The 14,593-nt window shown below is 52.2% G+C and overlaps 1 protein-coding gene across 4 annotated transcripts in view; it reads right to left on the bottom strand.

Moving 5' to 3' along the window:
- The window catches only part of MYLK (myosin light chain kinase), a 267,670-nt gene that overhangs the window by 79,098 nt on the left and 173,979 nt on the right, over positions 1–14,593 (bottom strand). For all 4 annotated transcript variants that reach the window (XM_059920960.1, XM_059920958.1, XM_059920959.1 and 1 more), the window contains 5 exons: positions 12,249–12,386; positions 10,458–10,655; positions 9,506–9,755; positions 3,161–3,232; positions 1,452–2,725 (listed from right to left, as the gene is read on the bottom strand). In XM_059920960.1, the coding sequence (XP_059776943.1) occupies positions 1,452–2,725; positions 3,161–3,232; positions 9,506–9,755; positions 10,458–10,655; positions 12,249–12,386 (1,932 nt within the window). The remainder of the gene's footprint in view (positions 1–1,451; positions 2,726–3,160; positions 3,233–9,505; positions 9,756–10,457; positions 10,656–12,248; positions 12,387–14,593) is intronic.

Here is a 14,593-nt window from a genome sequence, read left to right as displayed (position 1 = left end):
CAAGGTTTCGGGTCAGTTTTACCCGAAACTTTCCAACAGGGAGGGGCCCACAGAGGTAGCAGGGAAGGCTTGGCTTCCACTGCCCTGGACATCTCACCCCACCATGGTGACCCCCATACCTTCCTGTGTGTGGACAGGCCGAACTAGCAGAGGCAGGGGGATGGATGAGATGGCTTCTGGAGGCCCCGACCAAGCTGAGGATTTTCAGGTGGAAAAGCTATCGTGTCAACACATTAGCAGAAAAGACACCCTTTTTTTCTCTCCTGGCCAATTTCCCCTTTACTCCTTCAGCAGTTAGATTCAAAACGCTCAGCTGTTCCAGATTTGCTGTCTGAGCTGCAGAGTGAAGACAGAAACTCCGTCGTGAGCTGAGAGGGACAATGCCATTTTCAAATGCTTCATTAGGGTTTTTAAGAGGAAGGAAGAAAGCCAGATGAGGGGTGAGGGAGGGGTGGAGTGGGGTGCCGTCAGAGGACGGGAAGGAAGGCAGCGCAGCGGGGGGAGTGCTTCTGTCTCAGCTGATCTGGATTTGACAGGACTGTTAGGGCCTCTGACTGCCCTCTACCCCTCAAGGTTAAAATGCCACATCCCCGGGAGCTTGTGCCCTGCCCTGTCCAGAAGCACCAGCATCAGCCTCGAGTCAGGCCAGACTCTATCCAGGGCCGGCCACCAGAGTGGGGCGTGGGAAGCCTGCTGTCCTTGGAGCTCCCATCCAGGACTGGGATTTACGAAAACATTTCAAACCAAATGAGGGGTCAGGGAAAATACCTCTCTCGTCCCCATCTCTTCTCTAGGTTAAACTGGCCCATCTGAGAACTCCAAACCCTGAAAGGCCCCAGATGGCAGGATTTAGGGCCCCCCCTCTTCTCTCCACAACCCAAGAATGTGAAATACCAGCAAACAAAAGTCTCATCCAAATTAGGAAGCGAGTGGCTCTGTCTGCCTGTGAGTGTGTGCCGTAGGCGCTGCTTGGGGTTTTGGCTTCCCCCTCGGGTCCCTTCAAACACACAATGTTATCAAGACTTAAGTTGTTGACCCCAAATCACATCCCGTCACTGCACACCCTGACCTGAACCTAAAATACTGCTTCAAAGGCAGTTCTCAGCCCCAAGCCCCTGGTGCCCCCCATTTCCAAGCCTATGATCGGAGCCTTCTCTGGGCCAAAGCTGGGCATTAGCCCAGGCCTGCTCTGAGGAGCCACGCCTAGGGGTGCCATGAGGGGGCTCTGCCAGACAGATGCCGAGATCTGGGAATGTGCCTGGGGGACCAGGCACCCACCCCTGTCCCCCAGCAATGGAGTGTGGCGGGTACCAATCCTGTGAGTGAGGGGCACAGAGAGTGGCCTTTCCCACCCAGGCTCTGGGCTACTAACACCATCAACAAGCCAGGGCTCCAGGAGCTGACGGTGGCTGGGACAGAGCTACCCTTCCTCCCGGCCCCAACCGTGTTACCTTCTTGGGAGAGGACAATGAACTTGGTAGTCTTGAGCGTCTTTCCATTCAGTGTCCAGGTGATGGTGGCCGGGGGGTCAGAGGACACCTGGCACTGGAGCAGCAGTTTCGCACCCTCCACCACACGGAGATCTCGTAGCTTCTCCTTGAAGGCTGGGGCTGTCCCTTGGCTCTCGGGTCTTTTTTCATTATCTGTGGCCCCTGCATGGCCCCTCTTGCAGTTCACATCATTCTTAACCTCCTTCTTAAGTTCTTCGTTCCCAGCTGGTTTTAGGGCCTCGGACAACTTGGCATTGCCCAAGGGTTTGGGGGTCTCAGCTGACTTGACATTACCCAAGGGTTTGGGGGTCTCAGTCAGCTTGGCATTACCCAAGGGTTTGGGGGTCTCGGCCGGCTTGGCATTACCCAAGGGTTTGGGGGTCTCAGCCGGCTTGGCATTGCCCACGGGTTTGGGGGTCTCAGTCAGCCTGGCATTACCCACGGGTTTGGGGGTCTCGGCCGGCTTGGCATTACCCAAGGGTTTGGGGGTCTCGGCCGGCTTGGCATTGCCCATGGGTTTGGGGGTCTCGGCCGGCTTGGCATTACCCAAGGGTTTGGGGGTCTCGGCCGGCTTGGCATTGCCCATGGGTTTGGGGGTCTCGGCCGGTTTGGCATTGCCCACGGTTTTCAGAAACCCTGAAGGCTGGGCATTGCCTACAGGCTTGGGACCTTCTGCTGCCTTGGCATTCAAGGCTTCAGAGTTGTTACTGCCATTCTCTGCAGGTAATTTTTTCTTACTGCCCAACACCGAGCGAAAATCTGGGGTGGCAGGTTTTGGAGGTGGCACCTTCTCAGGCACAGGGGTCTTGGGAGTCCCCTTCTTGGCCAGGACAGAGCGGAAGTCCACCTGCTGGGGGCTATGCACCTTCCTCTCTTCCTCCGACACAGTCTTCGGCTTCACCTGCCGCTGCAGGTTGGCGCGGAAATCCATCTGCTCGGCTGGGATCTCCTTCAGGTCCTCTTCAGACAAGGTCTTGGTACTCACCTTCTTGCCCAGGAGGTCGCGGAAGTCCAGCTGCTCCACCTCCTGCTGGCGGATGGCCTCCTCGGTGTGCTGCCGCGTCTCCACACGCCTCGTGAGCACCCCGCGCACGCCCTCGCCGTCTCCCTCGTCGGGCCCGCCCTGCCCTCCTGCTGGCCAGCCGGGCCTCAGGCTCCCGTAGCCACCACCGCCACCACCATCAGCGCCAGCTCCCCGGCTGCAGAGGCCCTCACCGCTGGCAGGCTCCCTCCCCCTGCGACCAGTGAAGGGAAAAAGGAAAGTAGCAGGAGGAAAAGGGGCTGGGTAAGAAAGAGACGTCAGGGGAGAGCAAATCCCCAGGGAGGGAGGGAGGGTGGAGGGGAGGGGCAGGGGAGGGGGGCTGGCCAGGCCGTGTTTATAGAAGGGAACTTTGGTGAGAGGCGCTTGCTTGCTTAGTTGGTTTGTTACATCGGTAATGACTTCAGTAGCCTTATAAGGGTGTATGCCAAAAAAAAAAAAATTTCACCCCCCTCTCCTCCCCTGCTCTCCCTCCCTCATTCCCCTTCCAATCTCTCCCTCTTGGCTCGGGCAGCCTCTACTGGAGGATACAAACAATCTGGGCCTGCTGGGCTGGGCCTGCTGGGAGCAGGAGGAAGGTGGGCGGGTGGTGGCACGGGCCCTGGCTGGGCAGCCCCTGGGTGGTACTCACCGCGGGACAGCTCTGGCAGGGCTGCTCTGTGGCATCAGTGACACCTGGCAACTGCATTCACCAACCCGGTTCCTGAAGAATTCAAGGGATCAATACAGATCAAGAGGCTTTCTGGGCCAAGGGCCTGCCCAGCCTGGGGCTGTGAGGAGGGCAGGGCAGGCGGGAACTTGGCCATGGGCTGGCTGGCTGACCCCAGGGAAGACAGGACCCTGGGCTAAGCTGTGACCCTAACACACCCACACCAGACCTAGATTTAGGGCAGGGCCCTCCCCCACTTTGGTCACGCTTTATTTTTCCAGCTCTTGTTTAAAAAGGAAAAAAAAAAAAAAAGAATCTTCTGGGCAATAGCTACGGTAGGCATCCAGAAGTAGGACTACTTTTCTGTAAGTATATTACAAAAATTATACAATCAATAGATCACTCGGTCAAGGAAGAGTGAAGACTAACACTGCTAAGGGCTGTGATGGAGCCCCTTGGTCTAGACTGTGTGGCCCCGGTCAGCCTGCCCCGTGACCCTGAGTCTGACTCCATGCTCCCTTAATACAGAGGTCGTTATTCCTTCTCCTCACAAGGTGCCCCTACCTGCTAGGTCCCCTTAACCTGCTCATGAAACGAAAGCACCCTCCAATCCCTACCCACCAGTGAATGCCCTCAGATCAGAACTTTTTGTATTAAAAACCTAACAGGTGTCTCCCTACAAGGGTGACCCATTTTCTTCTTCCGTTGGGTGGAGAGGGCCCCGGATTCTTCAGCCCACTGTTAAAGCTGTTCATGACCAGCTGAGGCCCCTCTGCTCAGGAAAGGGGCTGCAACCAACCTCGCTGTGCTGGGCTTACAGCAGATCAGCCCTCCGACCCCACAAGGCTGCCACCTGCTGGCACTTCTGGGCTCTGACCAGCCAAGAAGGTTCTGCTCAGACGAGGGGAAGTGGAGGGGCAGATCTGAGAGCCAAAGGTGACTCTGCCTGATAATAACCATGTCGTATGCAGCACCTTCCAGCCTTCATGACTCGCAGCCACTATCTTTCTTGTCCCCACACAGCCCAGTGAGGTTCAGAGCACTGCTGCGCCCAACGCAAAGGGAAGAAAGGGAGGCCCAGGAGTTTCCGGGATGCAGTGTTGGGCTCTTGGGGTCTCGCACTTATTCCCTGCACTTGGCCATCTTACTTGCACTTCAGGGGCTGACACATGCCCCAGACCCTACCGTAGACACAATCCATCTCACTTACTCATAGCAGCTCTGAAAGGTTGGGGTCAGCATTGTTTTTTGTTTTGTTTTTATTTATTTATTTTTTGCTGTGTTGGGTCTTCGTTGCTGTGCGCGGGCTTTCTCTAGTTGTAGCGCACAGGCGCTACTCTTTGTTGCGGTGCGCAGGCTTCTCATTGCGGTGCTTCTCTTGTTGTGGAGCACGGGCTCTAGGTGCTCGGACTTCAGTAGTTGTGGCACGTGGGCTCAGGAGTTGTGGCTCACGGGCTCTAGAGCACAGGCTCAGTAGTTGTGGCGCACGGGCTTAGCTGCTCCGCGGCATGTGGGATCTTCCCGGACCGGGGCTCAAACCCGTCTCCCCTGCACTGGCAGGAGGATTCTTAACCACTGCGCCACCAGGGAAGCCCAGCATTCTTTTTATAGGTAAGAAAAATGAAGTTCATCAAGGTTAAGTAATTTTGCCTAAACTCACAGGGCTGGCTAGCAGGGGAAGGGGTTGGGACCTGGGTCTACTTGAATCCAAGACCTGTAACTTTCCCATCCCACCCCACTGATTGCTGACCAGTACAAATCTATTCTGGGACATGTGTGTGTTTGTGTGTGTCTCTGTGTGTATGTGTATATCAACTGCAGATGTGTGGGCTCCACCTGATGGGCACCTGTGCCTGTAGGCCCATGTTTGGGAACGTGTGTATGTCACCCCCACGTGGACAGAGAGCTGAGCATGTGTCCCGTAGCTCTGCTGATGCATGTGGGTATCTACCTTCCTTTGCCTGGCCTCCCTCCCAATGGAGGACCAGCTCCGGGTCAGGCACCGGCAGCCCACTGTGTGGCAGATGATTCTTGAGGGTCCCGGGGTGGGGGTCACTGTTCACTCCTGGACACTGGGACCCACATGACAGAAGGAGAGGTTGATCTTTTGTGCTCCCTAGCACTCCTCTCATCTTCTGGGGTCCCCTTCTGGTCACCTTCCTCAATGCTCAAGCTCTCGGGGGTGCAGATTCAAGGTTCGGGGAGTTTGAGGGCCCAGGGTGCTCCTGTGCGCCACACACAGCAGTTAGGTGCCTCCTCAGTGCCAGGCCCTGGGAAGGCTGGGAGGCCCTCAGAGCATCCTGAGAACTCAGCACAGAAGGCTAACAGGGCTTGGGTCAACCATGGGAGGTCACTTGGGGGTGAGGCCCAGCCCCCTGGCACCCCCCTTCTGCCAGGCTGCTGGCCAGTAGAGCCCACTCTGTTCCCACTTTTCTTTCAAGCACAGGGTGTGGGGCCTGGGGTTGGCGTGGAGCAGGAGGACGAGATGCCCAAGGGCCATGTTTTCCGGGGAACCCTTTTCGACATCTCCTCAGCTGAGTTTCCTCCTCTCACAAGCAGCACACAGCCCAGATGCAAAAATCAGGAGCAGACACTGACCAGATGGCCCTGCTTTGCCCTAGCCAAGCCCCTCAGAGGCTCTAAATGGTGGGGTGCCCTGACCCCCAAGCTGGAGTAAGCTCTATCTCCCCATGGGGGAAGCAGGTAAGCACTTCTGTTGTTTTCTATTACCTGCCTTGAATGAGGCAGGTACAGGTGGCCTTCCCCAGGCCTCACCCTGAGGTACCCAGGCAGTCTGAGGGGGCAGATGGGAGGTAGAGAACTTGGGATACCATGGCTGGCCCACTAAGTATATCATTCCTTGGCATGGGGCTCACAATGCCTGCAGCCACAAACTTAAGTCTCTGCTAGACTTTGAAGGCTAATCATGGGTTCATCTGGAGCCTGCAAAGGTCAGAGAGGCCTGTTGCCTGGAAGCCACACCCCAGATAATCTAACCAGCTGATCAGCCCCTTCGGCCCTCTTTTTTTTCTTTAAATTTATTTATTTGTTTATTTTTGGCTGCGTTGGGTCTTCATTGCTGCACGGGCTTTCTCTAGCTGTGGTGAGCTGGGGCCACCCCTTGTTGCGGTGCGTGGGCTTCTCATTGCGGTGGCTTCTCTTGTTGCGGAGCACAGGCTCCAGGCACACAGGCCTCAGTAGTTGCAGCACGTGGGCTCAGTAGTTATGGCTCATGGGCTCTAGAGCGCAGGCCCAGCAGTTGTGGCACACGGGCCTAGTTGCTCCGTGGCATGTGGGATCTTCCCGGACCATGGCTCAAACCCGTGTCTCCTGTGTTAGCAGGCAGACTCTTAACCACTGCGCCACCAGGGAAGTCCCTTTGGCCCTCTTTGGTGTCTGCACATACTGTATTCAGTTACAAAGTCAGGCCTGAGGCTGAGGCGCCACGCCCATGCCCAGCCCAGGTGCTGCCACAGAGGACACGCGGCTGTCGCCCTATAGGCTGTACCTTTTACAACTAACAGAATCCTTTGTGTTCCCTGCCTCCTAAACCCTGAATAAGAAGCCCCAGTCTTTGGTTACAAAGCCTTGGACGCTGTCCCACTCTGAATCACCCACCCCTGGAATGGATTTTATATGCAAAATTAGTTTAAAGAACTAATTTCCTGGCAAGTATCAATTTTTGAAATATTTCAGCTGGAATTTGGAGCTGACTTTTTGACATTTCCCCTTTTAGTTAGGGAGACAAGGGCTAGGGAAGGGGAGGGGAGGTAGAAACCAACCACCCGTATGTACCCCCAACTTCAGCAGGACAGAGAGCACCTGTCCCACCCCCACTCTCAGCCTGGCTTCCTCCCAGCCTCCTAGTCTCCCTCCTTGAAAGGCATTCTGTCCTGGGTCTAGGTCTGGGTCTGAGAAAAGCCACAGGGCAGTGGGCCTCCTGGCAGGCCTGGCACACACTTCCCAGGGCAACTTTCCACGGACTGGCTCCTTCTCACTGGGGACAAAGCCAAGGCCAGGGCAGCAGCCTCCCAAAGGAATGAAGAGGCTGGACTCTGGGGAGGGAAAAGGGGCAAGGGCTGCACGTGTGGGGACCCTAGTGCGATGTCCCAGGCTTCCCAAGTTCCCAGTGCACTGAAACAAAGAATGGAGGAGCATCTGATTTAAAGACAGAGCTAGGGTTCCAGTCTAGGCTCTGCTACTCACCTTTGGGTAGCCGTGACCCTGAGGCCTCAGCTTCCCCCATTATTAAACAAGGAAGTGGCTAGATAACTTCTGAAGTCCCTTCCAGCTAGGACAGTCTAAGTTTTATGACTGTCCCCAGCTGGGCCCAGACAGTCTGCCTGCCGACCTCCCAGTGCAACCCTCCACTCCGGCCTGGCAGACTTCCCACAGCCTTGCTTTGTTCTTTCCTACCCTCTCGTGCTCAGCCTATCCAACGAGACTTTACTCATTTGCCTCAGAATCCCACAAAAAGCTCATCTCTTCTAGGATGTCTAGCTTGATTACATGAGTATTATCTCAAAGCACCACTCCTTTCGTACAGACAAGCTCTATTCTAACATACAATCAGTTTCCACTATTTGTACTGTCCTAGAGGAAGAAGAAACTATCTTCTCTCTATTTTGGAGGCAGATTGGCCTTCCTGATAATAAATGGTTCAGACACAAGGCAAAGGCCGTTGATGTGTTCTGAGCATACTGCTGATGGTGGTAGGATGACCAGTCAGCCCATGGACATCTCATCAGCTGACCACAGACATGTTATTAGCTCAGTTGAGGTTTGCTGAGCCTTGCCCAGCTAAGTAGAACTTCCTAGCAGATCCAAAGATGCCCAATGAATAATAAATGGGTATTTTCTTAAAAGTCACTAAGTCTTGGGATGATTTGTTATGCAGCAAAAGCTAATGATGCAAATATAAAGCACATGCCCAGAAAGGACCCAAGTAGATGGAGCACATGCTGGGTTTTGTCATTACTGTAGGAACAATGCTCCATCATGGCAGTAGCTTTGGCATATTGCTACAGAGCTCAGAGACTTGAACATGATGGGCTCAGTACAGGGAAATGATTGATCCAGGAGAGCAAGCCCCTTGCAAGGTGGCCAGGCACCTGAGCCAGAGCAGTCCAGCCATCTTCAGGATGTGGCACAACCTGTTTACAGAGTCCAGGTACAGACAAGTGCTCTTCTTCAATGCTAATACCAACCCTAGGGGCTAGCGTTCTGTCTCTGCCAACCCAGGGTTGGCATGGAATTTTAAGAGTTAGAACATTTTAAAGGTAGAAGAACATTTCTGGATCACACTCATATAACAAATAGTTACCAAATGCTGACTACGGGCAGATACTGTTCTAGGCACTGGGAACACGGCAGTGTGCCTTCATGGAGCTTACCTTCCCGTGTTCCCTAGAAAGACCTTGAAAGGGAGGAAGAAGGAATGGGGATAGTTAACGTCCCTGTAGTGGTTTTAAATGTCTACAAATTCTTTGATACTCCTTTCTCCAAGAGGTGGAACTTAATTCCCCTCCGCTGGAGTGTGGGTTGTACTTAGTGACTCACTTCTTGCAAAGAGAGTGTAGCAGAAGTAATGGTGCTTCCATTACTTCCAAGGATAGGTCATACGAGACATTGCAGGTTCCAACTATTTCTCTCTCTTGGACCACCAACTATGGGGAAGCCAGCTGCCATGTCATGAAGACACTCAAGCAGCACTAGGGAGAGGTCCACACAGCCAGGAGCTGAGGCCTCCTGCCAACAGCCCTGTGAGTGAGCCATCATAGATGTGGACCCTGCAGCCTCAGTCGAGCCTTCAGAGACAGGAGCCCCTGCTGACATCTTCACTGAAACCTCACGTAAAACCCTGAGCCAAAACTCATCTAGCTAAGCTGCTTCAAATTCCCGACCCATACAAACTATGAGAATATAACTGTTTGTTGTCTGAAGCTGCTATGTATGGGGGTAATTTGTTACTCTGCAATAGATAATGAATACATTCCCTCTATCCTGCTGCTTTTCCAATTTTAATCCATCTTCCCTCCTTCATAGTCTTCATACACCAAATAATGGGGGAACAAAAGCCAGGATGTAATAAGACAGAGGACTCTGGGGAACTGAGCTCAGAAGAGAAGGCTCTCAATGAACCTCTGTTGTATTGAAGTGGAAGAAACAAAAGCAGCAGCACCAAGCCTGCACTTTCTTTACCTTGAAGCCCAACCCCACATTACTTTGTGATTCCTCTGGCTTCCCAGTCCCAGGTAGGGACTTTGCTGGGAGGTAGGAATTTGGGGGGTAGGGGTTAAAGGAGGTTGGCAGGTCATGCAGACTCACTTGAGCAGGATCTCATACTGGCCGGCATGCCAGGGCTGCACGTTCTTTAGAATCAGGGTGAACACGTCCTCATTCTGTAGCACCTCGAAGTGGCCAGTGTCTTTGGAGAGGGCTTTGCCGTCCCGGAGCCAGTGCACAGTGGGGAAGGGGTCCCCAGCTATGGCACAGGAGATGAGGACACTCTGGCCCAGGCAGGCTGTCACTGAGCGGGGCTTGCTGATGAACCAGGGCTGGGTGCCATCCTGAGGCTCTGAAGTTAGCAAAGGATTGAGTTAGAGAGGGAGGCCTTTCAGCAGAGAGCATCCACTCAACTCTCCATGGCAGTGAATGTCGGAAGACAGAGTGTTACCCAAAGGACAGCTTGTCCAGAAATCACTTTTATCGAACATACAGATAGAGCACATCCTTCTCATGGCAAATCTGTCTTGGTTACTTCTCACAGGATAATATTAACATGAATTTGTATATCCAAAGCATGGAGAGGTTGTCCAGAAGGTACAGGGGCACTGGGATAGGTACCAATGATCTGCATGACGTGTGTATGATTAAGAGTTGTCACTTGCTTCATGTGTGCTTAATTTGTCTCTCCTCTTAAATATGGGTTCTCTAAAGGCTAGGACCATCACAGGCCGTAACTCATCTGTCACTGCCAAACTGTTAGTGTGTTAGGAGATATCTCTCCCAGCACTCTCTGCAGCTTGACACCAGTACCCCAGAGAGGGCAGGAGCTTCAGAAGGTAGGGAAGGGTGGCCCCACTCAGCCAGAGCCTCAGATGTAGGATGGGGAGCTGGCCACTGGGGCTGGGATGGGACCAAGGGAGTGTGGGGTCCGTGGTGGGGACAAAGTAGGCTCACATGGTTTCCTCGCCTCCAAATCACCTTTGGAGAGACCATGGCAGCAAAGCCTCCCTGCCCCTGCCCCTGCTGCCACTGGTCAGCGGGTCAGCCTCACCTTGCACTGTGAGCATGGCCTGGGTGCGGACCTCTCCTGCGCTGTTCCAGGCTTCACAGGTGTAAGTGCCCGTGTCCTCCGGGAACACTTCCTGGATACAAAGGCTGTGCTGAGTGCCTCTCTGTTCAAAGTGGAAGTCCTCTGACTCCTGGATCTCATTCCCGTTGTGAAGCCAGATGACCTCAGGGGGTGGGTTCCCTGAACGGGGAGGAGAGGCAGGGAAGCTGGTCAGGGAGGTGCTTCCCTGGGCCGTGCAGCAACTCTGCTTAATACTACGACATTGTATTGCATAAGTTTTCCCATCCATAACATATTCTAACCCTATCTATCTCAAAGGTTTACTGGGAGGATTAAGTAAATTAATACCTTAGCAGCCCACTAGAAACGCAGACTAGAATAGCATCTGGCACAAAGAAAGTACTCAATGCATGTTCATTGTAGTTACTTAACAACAGATTTGGGGAAACCAGAAAGAACCCAGAAGTGAAAAATATTACTTCAGAGATAAAAGAGGAAACCTAGAAGAATGGATTTTAAAATTGGAATTCAAACTGCTTGATAGTGCTGAGTGGTAGCTGGATCAGTGGGTTCCAGCACTGTTTCCTGCTGTGCACACCTCACACCTTGCGTGCACGCCCAGGCAACGCCATGGGGACTTCACAGAAACTCCCTTGTCAGTTGTCACCAAGGGAAATCTCCCTCAGCGCTTCATTTTGCTACCATACAAATGTTGTCCAAGGGTGAAGATGGGTACCAGGCTTTCCAAACCCAGCTCATGGTGGATAGCATTTCCACTTCTACTAGTCTACTTCCCTGGGTAGCTTCTAGCCATTTGTTGGGGCATAAAACAATGGCCACCTGTGAGGGTTTCCTCTGCGGAAAGAGCTGAGCCACTGCACTCTGCTTCCAGGGGAGCAAGTCCCCGGGAACGGCTGCTGAGGGAGGCTGCGTGGTATCAAGCTCTTTCGAGGACAGAGGAGACCACCATCTGTCTCTGATGGGGTAGCCAGCATGCGTCTGGAGGCCAGGGGCAGGGTGCCTCTGATTTCTATCAACTGGAGGAGTATGTGCAGGGGAGGGGACCCAGCCTCTGCCTGCATTGTCCCGGGACTGCCTTCAGCCTTCGGGAGCGGGGAGTTCATCCTAGGATCCCTAAAAGGGTGAGCCCATGGGTTCTCTCCCAACTCCTCTTTATCGCTTCTGCAACTCAAAAGGAACTGAAAAACCAGACAGGACCTCCAGACTGTCAGCGGGACTGATCAGAGGCCAGCATGAGCCTGCGTCAGTAAGTCTGTGCCAGGATATTCCCCAGGCTTCGCTTGCTGGCTTCTAGCAAAAACAGTAAAATCTCTCACTGGGCTGTTCATCCCACACTCTTGTCACCCCACCCATTTGAGAAGGACCCCTGTTCTATCTTCTCACCTTAACATTTGAATAGAGCAACTGAGACTTATCTTCCAAGGGTTAGAAAGTTCTCACATCATCTGGTTTTGGACATGTGTTCACAATCTTCCAGCTACATTGGCCATACTATGTTCTCAGTTAATCCCTCACCTCTCTAGCATGGCCATCTTCTTCCCTGGACCACTTAACCTTGAATCCAGAAAATGCAGCCCAGAGAAAGCAGAAGAGAGGGACCAAGAGGCTCCACTCCTTCGGGTCCACTGACTGACAGGCCCAGGCTGCCTTTCTGGCGGACAGTGGTCTGAGCAGGATGTCAGGAAGCGAAGCCCATGTTGCAACCGTGCCCGTTGTCACGTATACCCCAGGGACAGAGATGCGGGGACAGACCTGACACCTGGACTGTCATGGTGACCTGGCTCCCGTCCATGACTCTGAGATCAGAGAGGCCCTGCAGGAAGAGGGGCGCGACGGGCTGGCTGGAGGCCGTGGGCAGGAGGTACTCAGTCTTCTCGTCACTCTTCTTTTCTGCGTGGCAAACAGAATGTGGGGTGAACATTCACTCGTTCATTCCGCAGACACAGACGAAATGAGCACTCAGCACATGAATGTGTTGGGGCTCAGGTTCCCACCAGAAACTGACCGCTGCCAGATAAGGAGCTCGGGAGGCCCTGGAGATCCCTAGGAACAAGGCGTGCCCATATCCCTGTGTGGTACGACAGTGCTCTTGCCTCACAGCAGGAGAGGACGAGGCCTCTGCAGGGCCATGTCCAACCTAGGCTCTGGCTCCCCAGGAGCACTTCCAGGGGATGGAGGCTGGGAGTGGGGGAGCCAATACTTGGCATCTTAAGAGACTTTTTTTCCCCTTAAATTGTATTTACTCTTTTTTTTTTTTTTTTTTGGAAATTGAATGCAAACTAAGACCACTTGACTGTTACTGAAATGAATAGCCCAGTTTGCTTTTTTTTTTTTTAATAAATTCACGTTCTTTTATTTATTTATTTATGACTGTGTTGAGTCTTCGTTTCTGTGCGAGGGCTCTCTCTAGTTGCGGCGAGCGGGGGCCACTCTTCATCGCGGTGCGCGGGCCTCTCACCATCGCGGCCTCTCTTGTTGCGGAGCACAGGCTCCAGACGCGCAGGCTCAGTAATTGTGGCTCAACGGGCCCAGTTGCTCCGTGGCATGTGGGATCTTCCCAGACCAGGGCTCGAACCCGTGTCCCCTGCATTGGCAGGCAGATTCTCAACCACTGCGCCACCAGGGAAGCCCGTATTTACTCTTTTGAATAAGTGATACCTTCATATAGCATAAAATTCAAAAGGTACAAAGAGTATGTGTACAGTCTCCCTTCTACACTTGTCCTCTGGCCAAACGTCTCTCCCCAGAGACAACTGATTTTCAGTTCCTTGTTCACCTTGCCAAAGATGGTCCATGTGTATAACACACAATAGCATATAGGTATACTCTTTAATTTTTCTTCTCTTAAAAAAAAAATGATAGCACACTATACACAATGATTGGCATCTTGCTTTTTCATCTAACAATACAGTTATCCTTCAGTATCTGCAGGGTACTGGTACCAGGACCCCTTGCAGACACCAAAATCTGCAGATGCTCCAGTCCCTTACATAAAATGGCCTAGTATTTTCATATAACCTAAAATCCTCCTGTATACTTTAAATCATCTCTAGATTACTTATAATACCTAATACAATGTAAATGCTATGTAAATAGTTGCCAGTGCGGCAAATTCAAGTTTCGCTTTTTGAAACTTTCTGGAATTTTTTTTTCTCGAATATTTTTGATATGCGGTTGGTTGAACCCGCAGATGCAGAGCCCATGGATACAGAGGGCTGACTGTATATCTTGATGTTTCTCATAGAACAGAACTGGAGAGCTTCCTCATTGTTTTCTATGACTGCATGATGCTCCTTTACCATCTCCTGAGATTTTAAGCACCTCAAGAAAGTCAAAGACGCTACATAATTAGAATGACTAAAATTAAAGACTGATCAACCTAAGTACTGGGTCTGGCAAGGATGTGGAGCAACTAGAACTCTCCTACGCCGCTGGTGCGAGTGTAAAATAGTACAGACCCTTTTAAAAACAGTATGGCAGTTTCTTAAAACGTTAAACATACATGTAGCATATGAGCCATTCATTCTAAAAGCACATAACCGTACAAAGAGTTGCACACAAGCATTCATAGCGGTTTTATTCCTAACGGCCCCAAACTGGAAACAACCCAAATATTCCATCAACAGGTGAATGAATAAACAAATTATGATGTATCCGTACAATGGAATACTACTCAGCACTAATGAGAGACACTACAGCAGGAACAAATCTCACAAAAATTACACTGCATGAAAGAAGCCAGGCGAAGAAAGAGTACCTAATGGATGATTCCATTTACATAAAATTCTAGAAAATGCAAAATATAGTGACAGAAAGGTTGCTTGGGGCAGGCATTGTGGGGAGGGATTGTAAAGGGAAACAAGGAAGCATTTGGGGGTGATGGAGATGTTCATTTTTTTAAATTGTGGTGAAGCCTTCAAATTAAACACCATAAATATATGCAGTTTGTTGTACAACCAAAACGGGGAGTGGGAGCGGTGGTGGAATCTCTCCCTGGGAGGGGAAAGGAGTGCCCCGGCTAGACAAAGACAAAAAATAGAACAGCTCTCTGGGTTCAGGGCTGGCCTACTCACTCCCACTCCGTTCGCTGGGGAGAT

This window comes from Balaenoptera ricei, chromosome 4, assembly GCF_028023285.1.
Source record: "Balaenoptera ricei isolate mBalRic1 chromosome 4, mBalRic1.hap2, whole genome shotgun sequence".
Taxonomy (NCBI): Eukaryota; Metazoa; Chordata; class Mammalia; order Artiodactyla; family Balaenopteridae; genus Balaenoptera; species Balaenoptera ricei.
Note: the sequence above shows the minus strand (reverse complement) of the source record. Positions and strands in the feature narration are given on the sequence as shown.